General features: G+C 39.6%; 1 protein-coding gene and 1 long non-coding RNA gene across 9 annotated transcripts in view; one reads left to right on the plus strand and one right to left on the minus strand.

Annotated features, from left to right (window-relative positions):
- LOC119865910 overlaps positions 1-15,068 on the plus strand; it is a 31,579-nt gene extending 16,511 nt beyond the window's left edge. Inside the window, exon 2 of the long non-coding RNA XR_005378424.1 lies at positions 14,536-15,068. This is a non-coding gene — a long non-coding RNA (uncharacterized LOC119865910). The remainder of the gene's footprint in view (positions 1-14,535) is intronic.
- MTUS2 (microtubule associated scaffold protein 2) overlaps positions 1-20,140 on the minus strand; it is a 589,535-nt gene that overhangs the window by 121,783 nt on the left and 447,612 nt on the right. For all 8 annotated transcript variants that reach the window (XM_038573372.1, XM_038573369.1, XM_038573370.1 and 5 more), the window contains one exon: positions 18,581-18,792. In XM_038573372.1, coding sequence (XP_038429300.1) covers positions 18,581-18,792 — 212 coding nt within the window. The remainder of the gene's footprint in view (positions 1-18,580; positions 18,793-20,140) is intronic.

The raw sequence follows: 20,140 nt of genomic DNA on the forward strand, positions 1-20,140 counted from the left end.
ACTCATTAAGATGTTTATATTTGCACCTTACTTTAGAATTACATTTTTAACATATTTTTTTAAATTGGAGTTCAATTTGCCAACATATAGCATAACACCCAGTGCTCATCCCATCAAGTGCCCCCATCAGTGCCTGTCACCCAGTCACCCCCACCCCCTGCCCACCTCCCTTTCCACCACCCCTTGTTCATTTCCCAGAGTTGGGAGTCTCTCATGTTCTGTCTCCCTTTTTGATATTTCCCACTCATTTTTTCTCCTTTCCCCTTTATTCCCTTTCACTATTTTTTATATTCCCCAAATGAATGAGACCATATAATGTTTGTCCTTCTCCGATTGACTTATTTCACTCAGCATAATACCCTCCAGTTCCACCCACGTCGAAGCAAATGGTGGGTATTTGTTGTTTCTAATGGCTGAGGAATATTCCATCTTTTTTATCCATTCATCTTTCGATGGACACCGAGGCTCCTTCCACAGTTTGGCTATTGTGGACATTGCTGCTAGAAACATCGGGGTGCAGGTGTCCCGGCATTTCATTGCATCTGTATCTTTGGGGTAGATCCCCAGCAGTGCAATTGCCAGGTCATAGGGCAGGTCTATTTTTAGCTCTTTGAGGAACTCCACACATTTTTCCAGAGTGGCTGCACCAGTTCACATTCCCACCAACAGTGCAAGAGGGTTCCCCTTTCTCCGCATCCTCTCCAACATTTGTTGTTTTCTGCCTTGTTATTTTTCCCCATTCTCACTGGTGTGAGGTGGTATCTCATTGTGGTTTTGATTTGTATTTCCCTGATGGCAAGTGATGCAGAGCATTTTCTCATGTGCGTGTTGGACATGTCTAGGTCTTCCTCTGTGAGATTTCTGTTCATGTCTTTTGCCCATTTCATGATTGGATTGTTTGTTTCTTTGCTGTTGAGTTTAATAAGTTCTTTATAGATTTTGGAACCTAGCCCTTTATCTGATACATCATTTGCAAATATCTTCTCCCATTCTGTAGGTTGTCTTTTAGTTTTGTTGACTGTTTCTTTTGCTGTGCAAAAGCTTCTTATCTTGATGAAGTCCCAATAGTTCATTTTTGCTTTTGTTTCTCGCCTTCATGGATGTATCTTGCAAGAAGTTACTGTGGCCAAGTTCAAAAAGGGTGTTGCCTGTGTTCTCCTCTAGGATTTTGATGGAATCTTGTCTCACATTTAGATCTTTCACCCATTTTTAGTTTATCTTTGTGTCTGGTGTAAGAGAATGGTCCAGTTTCATTCTTCTGCATGGGGATGTCCAATTTTCCCAGCACCATTTATTGAAGAGACTGTCTTTTTTCCAGTAGATAGTCTTTCCTCCTTTGTCAAATATTAGTTGACCATAAAGTTGAGGGTCCACTTCTGGATTCTCTCTTCTGTTCCATGGATCTATGTGTCTGTTTTTGTGCCAGTCCACACTGTCTTGATGACCACAGCTTTGTAGTACAACCTGAAATCTGGCATTGTGATGCCCCCAGCTATGGTCTTCTTTTTTAATATTCCCCTGGCTATTCGGGGTCTTTTCTGATTCCACACAAATCTTAAGAAAATGATCACATGAATTGTCACCATTTTTCTTTTAAAAAATTTTCTTTTAAAAATAAATACAGAGTAACACTGTGTCATGTGTGACATTTTTGTGTATGGTTCTATACATTTTTGTGTATGGTTCTATACATTTTAAAACATTTCTAGATTTATGTAACCACTCCCACAACCAGCACATAGAGGGTTTATCAGTCAAAAAAATTATCTTTGCAATCTCCTCCTCAAGTGACTCTTGGCAACTACTGATCTAACTTCTATCACTATAGCTTTATCTTTTGGAAAATGTCATATATATGGAATCAAAGAGTATGTATTTTTTGAGACTAGTTTAGTTGACTCAGCAGAATGTCTCTCAGATCACCCAAGTTGTCCCAATGCATGAATAACTTATTCCTTTTTAATATTTGTAGGGTTTATGGGAATATCCCCTCTTTTATTCCTGATGAGGGAAAGTTTCTTTCTTTGTTAGCCTTATGATAGGTTTATCAACTTTATTGACTTTCTCAAAGAACCAGATTTTTATTTCATTGATTCTCTATTATTTTTCAGTTTTCAACCTCATTGATTTCTCTTCCTACCTTTATTATTTATTTAATAATATTCAATAAATAACCTATTTATTATAGGGTTATTTTCTTTCATTTACTTGCTTTAAAAATATTTTTGTGCTGTAATTATGCTATACGTTATTTTCATTCAGTGTCCTGAGATGGAAGCTTAGGCTATTGATTTGAAACCTTTCTTCTTTTCTAAGAATTTAATGTTTAGAAAGATCCTTCTAAGCACTATGTTAACCATGTTCCACAAGTTTCTGAATGTTGTATTTTTATTTTCCTTCAATTTAAAATATTTTCTAATTTCCCTTGAGACTTCTTTTTGACCCATGGGTTATTTAGAAGTATGTTATTTAATTTCAAAATGTTTTAGGATTCTCCTGTTATCTCTCTCTTACTGATTTTTGTTTAATTTCATCAAGATCAGACTACATACTTCATATCATTACAATTATTTTTAATTCGTTCACTTTATGACACAGAATATGGTCTATCTTGGCAAATGTTCCATTCTTATCCACTTGAAAAGAATGTGTATTCTGCTATTGTTGAGTGGAGTATTCTATAAACTTCAATTAAGTTTCTGTTGGTTGGTGGTGTTATTCAGTTCTTCCATATCCTTCCTAATTTTCTCTCTACTGCTTCTGTTTATCACCAAGAGAGGGATGTTAAAATCTCCAAGCACAATTTTAGTTTTCTCTTTTTTCTCCTTTCAGTTTGCCCAGTTTTTGCTTGATGTATTTTAAAGGTCTATGGTTAGGTGCACACACATTTAGGATTGTTATGTCTTCTTGGTGAGTTGATGATTTTATCATTATGTAATATGCCTTTCATCCCTGGCAATTTTCTCGGCTCTATAGTCTACTTGATATCAGTGTCTGATATCAGTTCAGCCACTCCAGTTTACTTTTGATCTGTGGTTCCTTGTTATATCCTTTTACTTTTAACCTATATATATCTATATTTTAAGTGAGTTTCTTACTGACAATACATAAGGGCGTCATGTTTCCATATGTACTCTGATAATCTTGATCTTTTAATTGGTGTGTTTAGACCCAAGGTCAGCAAGCTTACTTATAAAAATCCAGATAATAAATATTTTGGACTTTGTGGCCTATACAGTCTATTGCACTACTCAGCTCTGCTGTGGAAATGAGAAAGCAGCAATAGGGAGTATAGAAAGGAATGAGTGTGGCCATGTTCCAAGAAAACCTTATTTACAAAAATTGATTTGGCCCATGGGCCATAGTTTGTTGAAATCATTACATTATATTTAATGTAATTATTGGTATGTTTAAATTTAGAGCTATCATTTTATTGTTTTTATTTATACCTTCTGGTTTTGTTCTTCTTTTTCTACCTTCCTGCCTTCTTTAGGGTTACTTGAACATTTTTTTTTGTACTCCATTTTAATTTAATTTGTTTATTGCATTTTTTACCATGTATCTTTGCATAATTTTTAGTTGTTGATTTGAGAACTACAATACACAAATTTAACTTCTCAAGACAGATTAAAATCAATATTTTACTACTATGAGTGGAATGAAGAAACCTTACTGCCACATAGCTCCCTCTGCCCAATCTTCTCTGTGTAGTAATCTCGTGAATCACATATACATATGTCAAGAACTAGATGATGTTACAATTTTGGCTTCCAGCTTTTATTGTATTTTAAAGAACTCAATAGGAAAAGTGTAGTTCATTATATACCTAGCTATTTATTATTTCTGTTGCTCCTCATTTCTATTGCTTTAATTCCTTCTGGAACTTGGATGGGTGTCATTTTCCATCTATCTGGAGAACTTCTTTAAACAATTCTTTTAGATTGTGCCTAAAGACAAAGGATTCTTTTAGTTTTCCTTCATCTGAGACTGTCTTTCGCTTTTATTTCTAAAGAAGAGTCTCGCTGGCTCAGATGGCTGTTTCTTCCAGAATTCTGAAAGTGTTCCACTGTCTTCTGGCCTCCATGGTTTATGATGACAAGTCTGCAGCCATCTGAATTGTTGTTCTTTCCAGGTAATGTGAATTTTTCTCTGGCTGATTTAGTATTTTTTTCTTTGTCTTTAGTTTTCAGCAGTTTGATTATGGTATGTCTGGGCATGGATTTCTTAGAACATGTTTGAGGTTTGCTGAGCTTTTTGAATCTGTAGGTTTATGTCTTTCACCAATTTGAGAAGTTTTGGGCCATTATTTCTTCAAATATTTTTTCTGCATATACACTGTTTCTTCTTCTGGGACTCCTATGACAGTAATATTAGGCCTTTATCTCACAGGTCCTTGAGTCCATTTTTTAATATCTATTTTCCATTATTCATACTAGATGATTTCTATTGTTCATGCTCATTTTCACTGGCTCTTTCCTCTGTCTTCTCTATCAATGAGTTTCTTATTTTTGTTCCTGTATTTTTCAGTTCTAAAATTTCCATTTGATTCTTCTTTATATCTTCTACTTCTTTGACAAGACTTTCTGTCTTTCCATCCATTTTATGAGTGCCTGGCTCTAAAAATGGTTGAATTTAATGTCTTTGTCAAATAAATCCAATATTTGTGTCATCCTGACTCTACAGCCTATTTACTGCTTTTTCTCATATAAGTTGACATTTTCCTGGTTTTTATATGCTGATTAATTTTAGATGTGTGTCCTGGGTGTCCCAGGCACTTTGAATATTATAATTTATGACTCTGGATCCTGTTTGAATCCTATGGAGCCTTGGTGGCAGGCAACTGAACAACTACAGTTGAGGCTTCTACTTCTATCCAGCCTTGTATAGGTTGTGCTTCTAGTATTAGTTTAGTCTTCAAAGCCTTTGAAATGCTATTAGGATCTGCCTCACATGTGCACAAACAGTGGCCAGTATGGAACATTGGTGGTAGCCTATCTTGGAATCCAATTTTCAAAGTCTATATATGCTGTTAGGGTGAGATTCACACATATATAGCTCATCAGTGAGCCCAGGATTTTATAAACCAATGTTAAACGGTCATTTTCTCAAGTTCCTTCCTCTTCCCAATGCCTACAATTCTTCCTAGTTCCCTGGTGCTGCCCCTTTTCATCCTCCAGCTAAAAAGCTGGGACTTTAGCTATTCCACTCTGCTGTGTTATTCTCACACTGTTCTCCTATCTGTGGCTAAATGACAGATCCATAAAGAGGGAATAAAAGCAAGGGGTTTGCCTCAGTCTCTTGGAATATAGCTCCTCCAAGCAGAGAGGAAAAGTCCGCTCCCTCAGGGTCTGGCTTCGGTGGGCTCCTGCCACCAGCACTGTCAGTCATGACCATAGGCCATACATACATAGGTTGAGGGTAAGAGAAAATGAAGAAAAAAAGAAGAAGATTTACTTAGCTCTCTCTGAGTGCTAGGATTTTGTTTCTCACTTTCTCATGGACCCCCTCTGTTTATGTCCAGGTCTATTTATAGGTTTCAAGCTGCCCTTAATGTAGGCCAGGGAGTACCAGAGAGGAAAACTTGTAAACTCATAACCAGTTCTGTGGTACTTCAAATTCTGGTCTTTTTGCCAATCTGCCTCAAAGTTCTCAAATGACTACTCCATGCATTCTGCTTAGGTTGTACAGTTGCATGTAGTGGGAGAGACAGGGTGGAGTGCGCTTTCTCCATCTTGCCTGGAACCAGAACTCAAGTTTGGATCCTTTGGATCACCTGCTTAGTTTTTGCATAGGGCTTTCATATAAGCAGTGGTCATTCTAAGGGCTGTTCATTGTTAAAAGTATAAATAAAGATCTGAAGAAGAAAAAAATTCTGACCATAGAAGAAAATAATTATGAACACCTCAAGTCTGAAAAATTGCTCAGGCCTTTACTTTTGGAGGGGAAATCTAGCATCTTGTGGATCTCACTTAACAGCCACCTGAGTCTATTTCATGGCTTGCCCTGGGCATGGTGGAATGTCTTCCATGAATAGGTATTTGTCTCTAGGAGCGGAGCAGAGTACTGACCCTCTGGCCAACTTCATAGTTAATCCCAGCATAGCTACTTAATTTAGGGCAATAAGAAACCAGTAAGGTACTAATGCTCCTTCATCCATAGTGCCAAATTGTTGAATAAAGCAGGCCTTATCACTGCAGCCACCAAACACTGTTGTCTATTGACTGTCAGAAGTGTGACAACGCAGCATGAAATCAAGATGATATTTTGCACTGAGATTTTGTTCTGTTGGCATTGCTAGACATACAGGGATAAGGAAAATCAAAGCAGAAAAGTTCTCACCACTGCCTGAGCAAAGGGTATGTGTTAACACCCCAGTGGTATTTGGAAGAACTGTCCCGTTTTGTGATGTTTTTGTCAATAAAGTAGCATGGTTAAAATAGTGGATGGAGCACTGGAATTGGAATCAGGACACGTGCATGGAGCAGGAGAACTTAATTCTACTTTTGCTAGCCAACAGACCTTAGGCCAGAAATAACTTCTCTTTCTCTGTTTCTCTACCTGGAAAATGGGGATACTCTCCTAGGCTCTCCTGCCTGTCTTCCTGCTAAAAAGATGAAATGAAGTGCTCTGCAACTATACCATGGGGTATCTGACTGGGATTTTCTTGAGGGAAAACCCTGTGTCATCCACTTTATTATTCTGAGACTTACCAAGTGCTTGTTAAATATTTCAAGAATGAAATAACAAAAAAATATTATGTGATCAAAGCAACCTGAGTTATCAATAAAGTGGGCATCAAAACACCTGCATCAAAAGATTAATATGAGAATTAAATGAATTATATGTAAGAAATATAAAGGGCATGGCAGTGTCTATAGCAGGACACATTTGATGTTTACAATTCTTTTCCCCCCGCTAAATCCTGGAGGCTTTACAGAACAGGACTGCAACAACTGAACATTACCTAAATGTTAAAGCCAATGGACCCAAACAAAGACAGCCTAAAATACCAACAACTACATTAAAGCTTTTCATTTCGTCTTTTAAGAATCAACCCCTTTATCATTATGTAGTGCCCCTCTTTATCTCCAATAAACTTCCTTGTTCTGAAGTCTCCATCTCAAATTAATAGAGATATTTCCTATTTCTTTTGATTAGTGTTAGCATCGTATATCTTTCTCTATTCCTTTACCTATAATCTGGGTCTTTATAAGTAAATTAGGTTTCTTGTAAGTGGGTGACATCAGTGGGCCAGTGGCTCCCCCTCCCAACTCCTGCTGGCTATGGGAAAGCTCCTCAGAAGTAGGGGGAAGGGGTCAGGTGCTTTCATACCAGCCTCAGTGCCACTTGACATTCCTGGTCACCTACTGGAAGGAGCCACCATGCTGCCCAGCAGTCCCTTGTGTCTTGGGCCCCCTGAAAGTCCTTCTGCTCTACTAGCTCTCCCGATTACCCCAACTCTGCACTCCATGGCCCACCTACCTCAACATACCTACAAAGGGCCCCCTCACCACTGGAAAAGCAGAAACAGCAAGCATCACACCCTATCTTAGCTCCCCTGCCATTAAATCCACAAACAAACAAACAAAAAAAACAATAAAAATAAATTAGGTTTCTTGTGGACATTTAATTAAGTTTATAAACATCATTTTCTCTCTCTCTCTCTCTCTCTCACACACACACACACACACACACTTTTGAGAGAGAGAGGGAGAGAGAGCACAAGAGGGGTCAGGAGAGGCAGAGGGAGAGGAAGAGAGAATCTCAATCATACCATACCAGCACCATACCAGCACAGAGTGCTATGAGGGGCTCAATTTCATGACCCTGAGATCATGACCTGAGCTGAAATTAAGAGTTGGACACTTAACTGACTGAGCCAACCAGGTGCCCCACTATCTCTTTTAATTGGCATGTTTAAACCACTTACATTTAATGTGATTACTAATAGACTTGGATTAATATCTACCATCTTTTCTAGTAACTTTTCTATTAATTGCATTGTTCTTTCTCCCTCTCTCCTTTTCTTTGACCTCTTTATGCTTAGAGCATAAATGTACATTCTGTCTCTATGTTTCTTTTAAACTGAAACAAGGAGCACCTGGGTGGCCTGGTCAGTTAAGCATCTGACTCTTGATTTCAATTCAGGTCATGATATCAGGACCCTGAGATTGAGCCCCACATTGGGCTCTCACTGAGTGTGAAGCCTGCTTGAGATTCTTTCTCTCCCTCTCTGCCCTCCCCCTATTCTCTCTCTCTCTCCAAAAATAAATAATAATAATAATAATAATAATAATTAATTAAAATTGAAACAAAAATTAGGGACATCCTTTGAGCAGTTATATTACCTCCTGTCTATTGTGTTAGCATAGACAGTACTTATGATAAGTCTTTGTTTCCAAGAGAACAATGTAATGTAATAAAGTCTCAATACTTTTGAATTTTAAATGTGTCCCTTTTTGTTCTTGGTAGAGCAGAAGTGATGGGCTTTCACTCTCTTCAGGGACTGAACTACAGATAAAAAGTGTTTGACTCTTAGGTTGTGATACGTAATTGCTTTTGTGAATTATCTCATAGGCAAACTACTTGCGGTATACAACATAAATCTTTTTTTTGCTGTCTCAGTAATTCAATTGTCAAGAATAAAATGAAAAATAAAAGTGGTTGTGTTCAAACCTAGTTTCAATTAAGTTTGTGGAATAAAGCAGGTCTGTAGTTCACATGTAGTTCACATGAACAGGAGGAGAGTAGCACTTGCTTTCTGTTAGATTCCCTAGAATTTAAGGTGGTATTTGACATGTGCTCTTTTCTCTAGGCACAGATTTTCACTTTCAGACAATGCCCTGTAGATGTCACCATTGCCACTTCTCACAGGGTAAAGTGGCTACTCCAAGGTAGAAGGAAGAACGACCAAACTGCTAAACCATTTGATTGTGGAGAAACCGGAACATTCTGGTTGCCTTTACCTGTTTACAGATACTCCTCTAAAACTGCCAAACTCATTCTGTATCACTTTCATTGACTGTCTGGTACCTGGTATTATAAATCACTCTCCCCTTTCAGAAATTTCTCTCTCATAAGCCTGTGAGGTGGGATTCTCCTGTTTCCACCACTTCTCTTTCTTTTCCTCTGGCCCCCACCAGAGCGCTGCCTTCTTTGTCCCTCTGTATATACTCTCTTGTCACTCTCATCCGTTTCTATGTCACTTCTATATAAATGGCTCCCAAGTTTTCTAGAGCTTCTTTTTTCTCTCCTGATATCTAAACCCATGTTTACTTCCCTCGGAAAACCCCAGCATCAGAAAGCAGTCTTGAAAATCAACCAAAGAGGGGGCTATACTAGGTGTGGAGGGATGCTGCAGGAAACATAATCAGCACAGACAGAATGGTAGGAACCCATAAATTGAATTAATTTAGGAGAAGCAGAAATTCTGAGCCATAAGTAACTATATTAAAAAAAACAGAAGCTCCTCCACCTGAAATTCCTGAGACAATGGGAAAGACCTAGGATGTTCTGGAAATGAGGAGTGGGATTCTAGACTAGTTTTTCTGAATCTCAAAGGGACATGTGATATTTGAGTTAAAAATGTATTTTGGAGGAAAAATGTCCATTTCTACAGGTCCATTGGACCTGGACCTTAAGAGTTCACTGATACACAAAGTGTGCAGTTCCAAAGATACCTAAAAAGATAACCCATGACCCCTTTAAACATTTCTGAGCTATAAACACACATACATCTTATGTTCTTATCACTTAACATTTCATAGTTTTATGATTTTTGCTTGGGTGTTGTCCAGGTTGGAGTGGGGAGGTTTTATCACTCATCTTCTAGAGCATCTTGTCCTAGTTAAAACCTCAACAAGCTCCCCAATTATCTCACCACCTTGGTCCTCGGTCCTCTATCTACCCTCTCCTTCCCACCAAGACCCCTGATCCTCCTTCTGCCCCTTCTCACCTCTTGCCTAGCAGAGCCTCCTAATTGTTTTCTCTCCCTGGAATTTTCTTTCTACCATCCATCCCATATACTGCTACCATATCTTCCTAAAGTTCAGATTCAAACACTTTAGTACCTTACTCTTTGCCTCCTGACTGCCTCAAAGAGAGTCCCTTTTCTTTACTTTGCTATTCAAGTCCCCAAACCCTTTTGCCTAATTCCTGGCTGTCATCAGTCTCACACTCCAAACTTTAGGCAAAAGACCCTCCCCCCTTCCACAGAACTGTCCACAGAGCTTGCCCAGGACTGTATCCCTTGCAGCATGGGATTCCTCCACCTCTGTCTGCTGAAACCTTATTGCTATTGGAGGCCACTTCACAAGCATCTGTCCTTTCTGAAGGCCCTGGTAACCCTGGCTGGAGGAATAGCTCCTTCTTGCAGCTCCCTTAGCACCATAAGACCTCCTGCACATCATGATTTGAACAAGTGTTTCTCCTCAGGAATTAGAAGGCAGGGCCTGAAACTTAGTTTTTAAATGTTCCATTTAACAAATAGGTGTTGCATTAAACAGAACGGCCAGGGTAGACAGTGATGTGTCCTTGGAACCAGGCATAATTCAGACTGCACATGTGTTGAGGAGGATGCGGGGTGGGAGCCGTGGAGGGAGGCTCTCCGCATAACTCTCTCCAGACAACAGGTACCTTACACAAGTCCATGCTCCCCACTCTTGTCCCACGCAGAAAGACATAGAACAATCCACCATGGCACTTTCCCCTTTCAGGAAGCAGATGCCAAAATGGTAGGCTCATTAGACAACTTTCTCTCCTCATCTCCCTGGCCTGTCCTGTCCTTGAGAAGTTACAGAAGACAGTGCTATCCTTAGACATTAACTCATGCTTTAAATGTTTACAGACGTTTTTTATTTAAAAATGATTTCCCCAAAGAGAAAAATTTAACATATTTCCTAGAATGTGATCATCACGCAGCAGGTACACTTCAAGTGGGCCACCCAATGCACAGGCATACTCCACCACCCTATGAAGGGCTGAGCATGTTCTGGTATTTAAATTATGGCATTACCTCACAGAGTTAGAGGAAATAAATGAAATCACGGACTTCAGAGCATGAGAGCCACTTCACTCCAATCTGGTCTGCAAAGTTGGACCTCTAGTTATCCCATTTTGTAGAAAAATTGAGGTCTAGATGGAGTACCTGGGTAGCTCGGTTGGCTAAGGGTCTGACTCTTGGTTTTGGCTCAGGTCATGATGTCAGGGTCTTGGGATTGAGCCCAGAGTCAGGTTCCACACTCAGTGGGGAGTCTGCTTGATATTCTCTCTCTCCCTCTGTCCCTACCCCTGCTCATGCTTTCTCTCTCTAAAATAAATAAATAAATCTTAAAAAAAAAAAAAACCCTGAGATCTAGAAAAGTTAAGAAACTCCTTTCTCACAGGAAAGAGGTTTTGGAGCTGAGGCAACTATAACTCCCATCTCTCCAGCCAGTATTTCTTCTTTAGAGTTACCATTCCTTCTACTTGCTTTTGCTTGGAGGGGAGTTTACAGCAATTCATTTACTTTAAAATAAATCTCCAGATTGACTGTGTTTTTTGTTAAAGGGCATGGGTCTAGATAGGTTGAGTGGCATAGCCTTGCGACGTGCCACTTTCACTCTGCTCAGCTGCCTCCCTGGCCTGTAGGAAAACTACACTAAATTCTGCATCTCAGCATATTTTAAAGTCATGCATTTTTACTGCAGAACACGCTTAACCAACTGCCAACCAGGAACTGGGGAAAGCCTGAGGGCTTCCTTTCAAAAGCAACAAGTGAAACTCATCTTTCTTCTCCCTTGGCATCCATCTGTATTCAAAGAGCTTTCATTTAATTTTAAAAAGGAAACTATTTTTTTTTTTTTTTTTTTTTTTTTTAAAAAGGAAACTATTTATGACAAAGTATAAAAGACATGAGCTGCATAGGGGCAATTTCTACCTGAGTCAAATATCTATTCTTATTTCCTTATTATGAGAGTTATATTATTATCAGTGAAGTTAGCTCTTATCAGGGACCAGTACTGGAGATCTTCCATAAAAGTTGAGAAGACTTTACAATTTTAAGTTTTATTTTCTACCTACCATGATGCTTTCCATTATTGACACCCTATGCCAAGGGTTCTTACTACTTCAGAGAGCTGCTTGGCATAGTTGGGGGATTTCTAGCCTTTGATATTGGGAGTATTTTGATATTTTGGGGATATGCTAAGAATTTCCTTAAGCTAAAAATAAATAAATAAATAAAAATAAAAAAAAAAAGAATTTCCTTAAGCTAGAACCATAAAAGTAAAAGCAAACACTCACTGTTGTCCCAGCAAGGTACTGTGGCCGCATTTACTTTTGTGACATATAACATTCTTCCAGAAGAGTAATTACCAAATGGTCAATTTACTACTTCAGTAGCACTCCCCACTAGGTTATATGCTGAAGAATCATCAGAAGTGCTCACATTTTCTCCAAGACTTTAGTTATTCAAGGTAAAATTAAGGGAAGACAAAATAATCCCAGGGCATTGTTTATCAGGGAGGGGGATACAAAACACTATATTTAGATGGGCATTTTTTAGAATTTAAGGAGCAACAAAGAGCTTACTGTTTTCAATTTTTATCAGCTCTGAGAGCTTCACTCAATGGCAAAGTCTCTGAAATACAAAAATCCTTTGGCTGGTGGATATAATGGCTTCTCTACTGCTTTTGGAGCTCTGGGGCAGACATTTATCCTGATAAATCCCTGAGTTTAAAATATGAATGTAATAAATGGATAAAGCCAGCGAGCATTTATTTTACAAAGGGATTCTACACCTGTCTTTTCTATCCTCCCCTTTACCACACACCCTACTCTGACCAAACAACAAAGCCAAGTGCTCTGGAACATGAAGATGAATCTGGGTGATCTTCACTATTAAGAGGTTTCAATCCATTACAAAGCAATCACTGCATTTTATAAACAATTCCTGAGTGCCTAGGTGTCTAGTCATAAATCACTAATATAGCAGGAGCTTAAAGATAGGTAAAAGATAGCTTAAAGATAGACGCCGCTTTGAAGATAACAGACTTTGAGTGTCCCTTTCCCTGATAAACAATGCTCTTCCTTCATTTTTACTCATCTAGAATCCCACCTGCATCCATTGCTCCTCCAAGTCTCCTTAGACCATTCACAGTGGTCCTCCCATTCATAATAACTGGGCTTGCACCTGCACACATACTACTTTTATTATGGCAACAGGTTAAATATTACCTTAGACCATTTCCTGTTAACATCCTGTACAGTGTTAACTTTTTTGATAACTGTTTTGCTTTTTTCTCCTTAATTACATTGAAAGCACCTTGAAGGCTAGAAGGGCAGAGGGAGAGGGAGCACATAATCTTGTGGAAAAACACAGGTGTTGAATATGGACTAACTTGTTTTTGTATCGTGGCCCCCATCTCTTTCTAATTGTGTTGTCTTTAGAATGGCTACATAATCTCCCTAGGTTCAGTTTCCTCACCTATCATATGAAAACAATACTTATGCCAAGTAGAGTTGTTGTGAGGGTTACAATAATACAAATACTATAAATATATATTATATATAATGACATCCTATGTATCTTATGTATATTATATATATTACTATATTGTGATATATACTATTATATACACATACACATATATAATTTTATATAAAGTGTGTAGGACATAGGAGATGGTCAATAAACAGGAGTGATACTGTTTTAAGGAGTTCTGCCTTTTACTTTTTTGAATACTCCACAGAAACTTTCATAGGGTAGAGGCAGCATTGATAAAAATCTACTAACATAAATGAATTGAAAAGTTGAAGTTGAAATATATAAACTATATTTTAAAATATATACCCTTAACTAACAACAAAAACATAGATGAAGTGAACATAGTAAAATGTTAATAAGTATTAAATGTAGATGATGGGTATTTGGATGTCGTTCTTTCTACTCTTCTGTATTTAAAATTATTAAGTGAGGGGCACCTGGGTGGTCAGTCAGTTAAGTGTCTGCCTTCAGCTCAGGTAATGATCCTGGGGTCCTGGGAACAAGCACCAAATTGGGCTCCCTGATAAGAGGGGAGTCTGCTTCTCCCTCTCCCTGGCTCCACTTATGTTCTCTCTCATCATCATCTCTCTCTCTCTCTCTCAAATAAATAAATAAATAAAATTGTTTAAAAAATTGCTGTGAGATATAAGGTCAAATAGTAAAAGATATATATATATATATATATATATAAATGGGGGAAAAGGAGGGGCTGATGAATTATAAATTTTTCTTATGCTTATATAGTACACAAATGTTTGACATTAGTTTTCAAGTCTTTTATACCTATTTACTAAGAAATAAACAATTAAAATCCATCATCTACTATCACATTTATAAAGCCAAAGATAAAAATGACACAAATCAATATGAAAAATATTGAATAACCATAATCAATCTTACAAAAATAAAATGAAAATGAATACACCCTCAGATGTAACTTGTATAAAACTTCATGCAAGGCAAGGGACACCACCACTTAATACATAACCCTTGTCTGGATTGTTTCCTAGATTGACCACCAGGGGCTGCTACAGAGTAGCATTCCTGGGAACCAGGCAACAAGAAGAAAAGAAAAATCCTTCAGCTTGACCCGAAGAACTGCAGAGTCTGAGAGTCATGCTCATTACTATACCACCCGGAGGTCTCACACCACAGATTTCAGCAGATGTCTCTGGCCTTTGGTGAGGACTGTGCCTTGCCACAAGGGTGGAGCTGCCTGGAATCAGTGCAAGCGTGAGGCTGATGTTCACACCTAAATGTGGCATCTTGGAATCCCTGGACATTGAGCTCAGGCTGTGTCACAGCTGACAATTTTCACAGCTACTCTGCCAGGAGCTGGAAAGCATGGGGCCAGAATGGAAGATTCTTATCTAGGCTTTTAATTCCTTTTTTCTGGTGACTTCCCATACACTGAGACTTACTTCCAATATATCTTTAATGGTCTCAGCACATTCTAGAAAAAAAAAAAAAAATAGCAGCAGCAGCTGGATAGACTAGAAAATTATTTCTATCCTTAAAACACACCCCAGGCCAAACTCTTCATGTACATATATAGCAAAACAAGAATGGTCTGTACAATGTTTTAACTTCGTCTCATCTGTGTCTTATTCATCTCATTTGAGAGTAAATACCTGAGGGCAGGGTTTTGTCAGATTTCCTTGTACTCAAAAAGAAAGTTTTACTCAATAATTGTTTGAAGTAACTTCACTCTTTAATTTACATTCTCACAATAACCTTGTGAAGTGTTATTATTATTAACCCTTTTTGAAATTAAGGAAATAGAGACTCAAGGATGACTGGTCAGAGGGGACTCGGGCTGGTGGAGCCAGGGCAAGGGCAAGGATCTTACTACTTTTGGTAATGTGATGAGGCTCAGAGAGGGACAGTGACTTGCCCAAGGTTGCATACATAGATGGAGGTGAAGATGGGGCTGACTCCTTGATGGTCCTGTGCCCTCTCTACTACGCCATGCTTTGCAGACAAATCTGCTACAGTATAGAAACAATACATAGTGTAGACTTCCAAGATACATGGTAGAGTCTTCTAACTAGAAAAGAAAAGAGATACTGCCTTTTCAGGCTGGCTGTAGAGGTCACACTCTTCATAGCTGGCATGATCCACTTTGGACATTACCACAAATAAAAATGATTCTTTGGCTTCCCACGAGGATGATACAGGATCATGAGATTTTTTTTTTCCAAGATGACCAATTATTTTTTTTAATTTGAATTCAATTAATCAGCAGTCCATCATTAGTTTTAGAGGTAGAGTCTAGTAATTCATCAGCTCTATAGAACACCAGTGCTCATCAAATCATGAGGATCACAGGACCTCATAATAGAGGGCTCCACTATTGGAGGTCTCCTGGTTTGCTGTGCGTCTATTTCCTAGGCCCTCCACCCCACCTCACACCTCCTGGTCTAATCTGGTAGTACTGGCAAACTCTCAAATCAACCATCTTAACCACATAGGACACATGGCAGCCTGTGTGGAAGCCACGTATGTTCAATTACAGACTTTTTTTTTAACATGCCCATTTTTAGTTCTGGGGTTTATCTGGAGAGAGTTGAGCTCAGAAAGACAGAAAAGCACACACTGTGTAGGAGGTGAAATGTCATGGTCGTTTGGGAGGTCTGTCTGGAGCTGCCGGTTGTGATTTACTGAAAAGAAAATGAAATTCATGTCTGCCATCCATCTTGCTAAAATGTCATGCTGAGTTCAACTCAAGTAGTAGGGAGGTCTGAAGGCGATGCCTACAAATCACCTGCTAGACCTTTTTGGTCTCTGATTTAAGAGCTAGGTGCATGCTGCAGAGAAATAAAACTCTTGGTCCATGCTCCAAAGAGGAATATTTGGGGGGCATAGAAATATATAACTATGGGGAACCAACCCTTAACTTTGGCACAGGAACTCCCTTCTCTGCCATCATGTCATAAACGGAGTCCAAGAGTTCCAGCTTGGAAACAGCACATATTGCCAATATGTTATGTCAATGTCTGTTGGTACGTCTATGCATAGAAACTTTTATCAAGGATTTGTTACATGATGAGCACCAAGTGATGCATAGAATAGCTGAATCACTATACTGTACACCTGAAATTTATGTAACACGGTATGTTAACTGTAGTGAAATTAAAATTTTAAAAAAGGATTTGTTAAGACACTGGATGATCCGTGGGAAGGGTAACTCCAGAAGGGCAGAGTAACAACATAAATGCCATCATTGAACCTCAATGAACAACCTTGTTTTCCTCTTTATTAAAAACTTGATAGTGAAAAAATCATATCAGGCCAAAGGACAAAAACCTTTCTCTTATAAGAAAACTGTTTGGGGGATCCCTGGGTGGCGCAGTGGTTTGGCGCCTGCCTTTGGCCCAGGGCGCGATTCTGGAGACCCGGGATCGAATCCCATGTCGGGCTCTCGGTGCATGGAGCCTGCTTCTCCCTCTGCCAGTGTCTCTGCCTCTCTCTCTCTCTCTCTGTGACTATCATAAATAAATTAAAAAAAAAAAAGATTTTAAAAAAAGAAAACTGCTTGGGAGCACCTGGGTGGGCTCAGTGGTTGAGCATCTGCTTTTGGCTCAGGTCGTGATCCCAGGGTCCTGGGATCAAGTTTCATATCAGGCTCCCAGGAGGAACCCTGCTTCTCCCTCTGCCTATGTCTCGGCCTCTTTCTTTGTCTCCCATGAATAAATAAAATCTTAAAAAAAAGAAAAGAAAATTGCTCAATATTTACCACAGCAAGTCAGGCCTCTTTGACACCTCAAAAATGTGTATGATTTTCATTCTTATAGGAGTGGGTGTAGAGCTACTTCAGCTGTTCAAGGTTGATAACCATGGTATTAGACCAGAAAAGAAGGTATACAATTCAAGTTGGTATTCATTGTTAATATTTTGGTTGGGAAAGAGGCTAAAACTATTGATGAAACTGAAATCCATTCTTCTGGTCTTTCATTACACCAACAAATTACACCAGCCTCTGTACTGGGGGCAGGGGAGAGGCTGGAGGATGTCATATAAAGCCAGAGTCCTCCATGCTTTCATGTTCAGGTGATAAAACAAAACCAGGGACATGGTGCTATTTAACATTCTTCTGCTTTTCTTCTTTAAATGAGTTAGTTTGTTTTCTTACATAAAAACATATCTTTACTTCTTCCCATTTATAGTTGCCAGAAGGTCCATATATGAAACTCAAAATGCCCTATGAGTTTTTAACATGCTGATTCGTAATGTTTAAACCTCAAAGGTAAATGTTCATTTCCCCCCACAAACATGCTTTGGCTACTTCTTGCTGAAACACAAATGCATTCAATCAGACACCAGGCTCCCATGAACCTCTGTTCCACATCAAGAGATGGGGAAACTTAGCTACATCACCGCTAATACCAGACTTCATGTCTGGATGGCTCCAGGAGCCTCCAGACAACTTGTTTGCTAAGATGAAACCACCTCTTTTTGCATTTTCAGAGAAATCAAGGGAGCAGAGAGGATGCCATCCACCCCACGCTGCTCTGTGAACACTGTGAGCGTGGCCCCAACTCCTTGGGCATGGTGCCCCCAGACCGGGCACATTCAATTTCCCACCAACAGCCAAAGTGTCACAGCACTGTGACTCCACCTTCCTTTCATTTGAAATGTGTAGAAATTTTAGAATTTGGCCATTAATCCCTAAAATGCAAACAATCTCACGTTCCATTCTCTTCTGAGATCTCTCCTGCCAAACGTTCATTTATATTTTCTTCTTTTCTTTTTCACACAACTTTCCCTTTTGAAATCAAGGGTACTAAATCATTCTTCCCAGACTAATTTTTCTCACATGTAAGTATAAACTCCCAGCACATTAAATGCTGCTGCTGCTGGAGACTTTGCAGGACCTTCTGAAAATCAAATCAATCTCTAACCTCAAACTCAGCCTAAGATACACACACACACACACACACACACACACACACACACACACTCACACACACACACATACACACACACACCCCTATCATCATCACCACCCTCTTCTGCAGCCAAAAGCCCCTTGGTAGTCACCAAACGTGGCCTCACCTTTCTGGAGAAATACTGAGTGGACACGGCGAGAGCTTGGAAGCCGCATAGGGCCCTCCGCAGCTCTCCCTGCATGAGGCCCAGCTGCCTGGCCTGCTGCTGGCACCTCTCCTTCAGCCGCTGGACCAGCTGCCGTTCTGCTTCTCGGGCCTGCAGGTCAGGCTTGGGTGAAAATCCATTTCGGGGAGTTGCAGTCCTCTGTTTGGGGTATCCTGTAAGAGAATCAACAGTCATTCATGAACATTCACCACAAAGGTGACAGCAGCTCTTTGGCGATAGAAAGATTTCATTAAGAGCCAGGGGCCAAGAAGACATGGCTCATGGTTTGTCATCTTAGGTATTAAAAAGGAAAACCAGACAGGGACTTGATGTGTGCTCTGTGTATATGGTTCTCAGTTTCTCAGTGCAGAGTTTCATGCTTAGCAAAAGAAGAACACACAAAATTGCCATGTTCCTTCCAGCTCCCTGCATTTCTTTTTTCTTTTTTTTCTTTTCTTTTCTTTTCTTTTCTTTTCTTTTCTTTTCTTTTCTTTTTTCTTTTCAAGATTTACTTATTCATGAGACACACACAGAGAGATGCAGAGACATAGGCAGAGGGAGAAGCAGGCTCCTTGTGAGAAGCCTGATGCAGAACTCAATCCCAGGACCCTGGGATCACAACCTGAGCTGAAGGCAGATGCTCAACCACTGAGCCACCCAGGCATCTCTCCCTGAAATTCTTCTAGGTCTACTTAGAGAACTTGATGCACGTTTTTTGCTTTTTTCTGTTTTTTTTTTTTTTTTTTTCCTTCAAGGGGATTACTCTGTGAAAATGTTTAATGGGCAATAAATAAGTCTATCCAGGTTGAAGTTAGAGTTATAACCTCGCAACCTTTTAACTGGGCATCCAGGAGTAATGTCCAGATGCCCCTTCCTTCCCTTACTAGGGTTGCTCTACAGACCCTCTCTTCAATGTCAGGGTCAGGTCACACCTCTCATGACCTCTGCTCCAGGGATTTCTGGCTTTATTTATTTTTAAAGGTTTTATTTATTTATTCATGAGAGAGAGAAAGAGAGGGAGGCAGAGACAGAGGGAGAAGCAAACTCCCCACTGAGCAGGGAGCCAGATGTGAGACTCGATCCCAGGACTCTGAGATCATGACCTGAGCTGATGGCAGACACTTAACCAACTGAGCCACCCAGGTGCCCTGGATTTCTGGCTTTGAAATTCCTACAGCATCAGTGTTCTCCAAAACTGTCCCTCTGTGTGACCACTCATATCACCTCCAGAGCTAAAGATCCAATCCAAGCCACTATAACCTCCACCTTCTAATGGGAAGCCCTGCTTCTTCTCTTTCACTGCACAGCAGCTGGAATGATCTTTATGAATATAAAACAGCTCCTAACCTGCGTGGACCTATCCATCCATGCAGTTGTCCTCCACTGCAGTAAAAACAAAGTACTCATCCCATCCCACAGCCCACAAGCTCTCTGAGGTCTGGCTCCTGCTAGGCAAATGGTAGGTGTGGGGAGGCCACAGTGGAAGGAACCAGAAACTCCGCCTAAGGCTGCGGACAGGGT

This window comes from Canis lupus, chromosome 25 (assembly GCF_011100685.1).
Source record: "Canis lupus familiaris isolate Mischka breed German Shepherd chromosome 25, alternate assembly UU_Cfam_GSD_1.0, whole genome shotgun sequence".
NCBI classification, from domain to species: domain Eukaryota; kingdom Metazoa; phylum Chordata; class Mammalia; order Carnivora; family Canidae; genus Canis; species Canis lupus.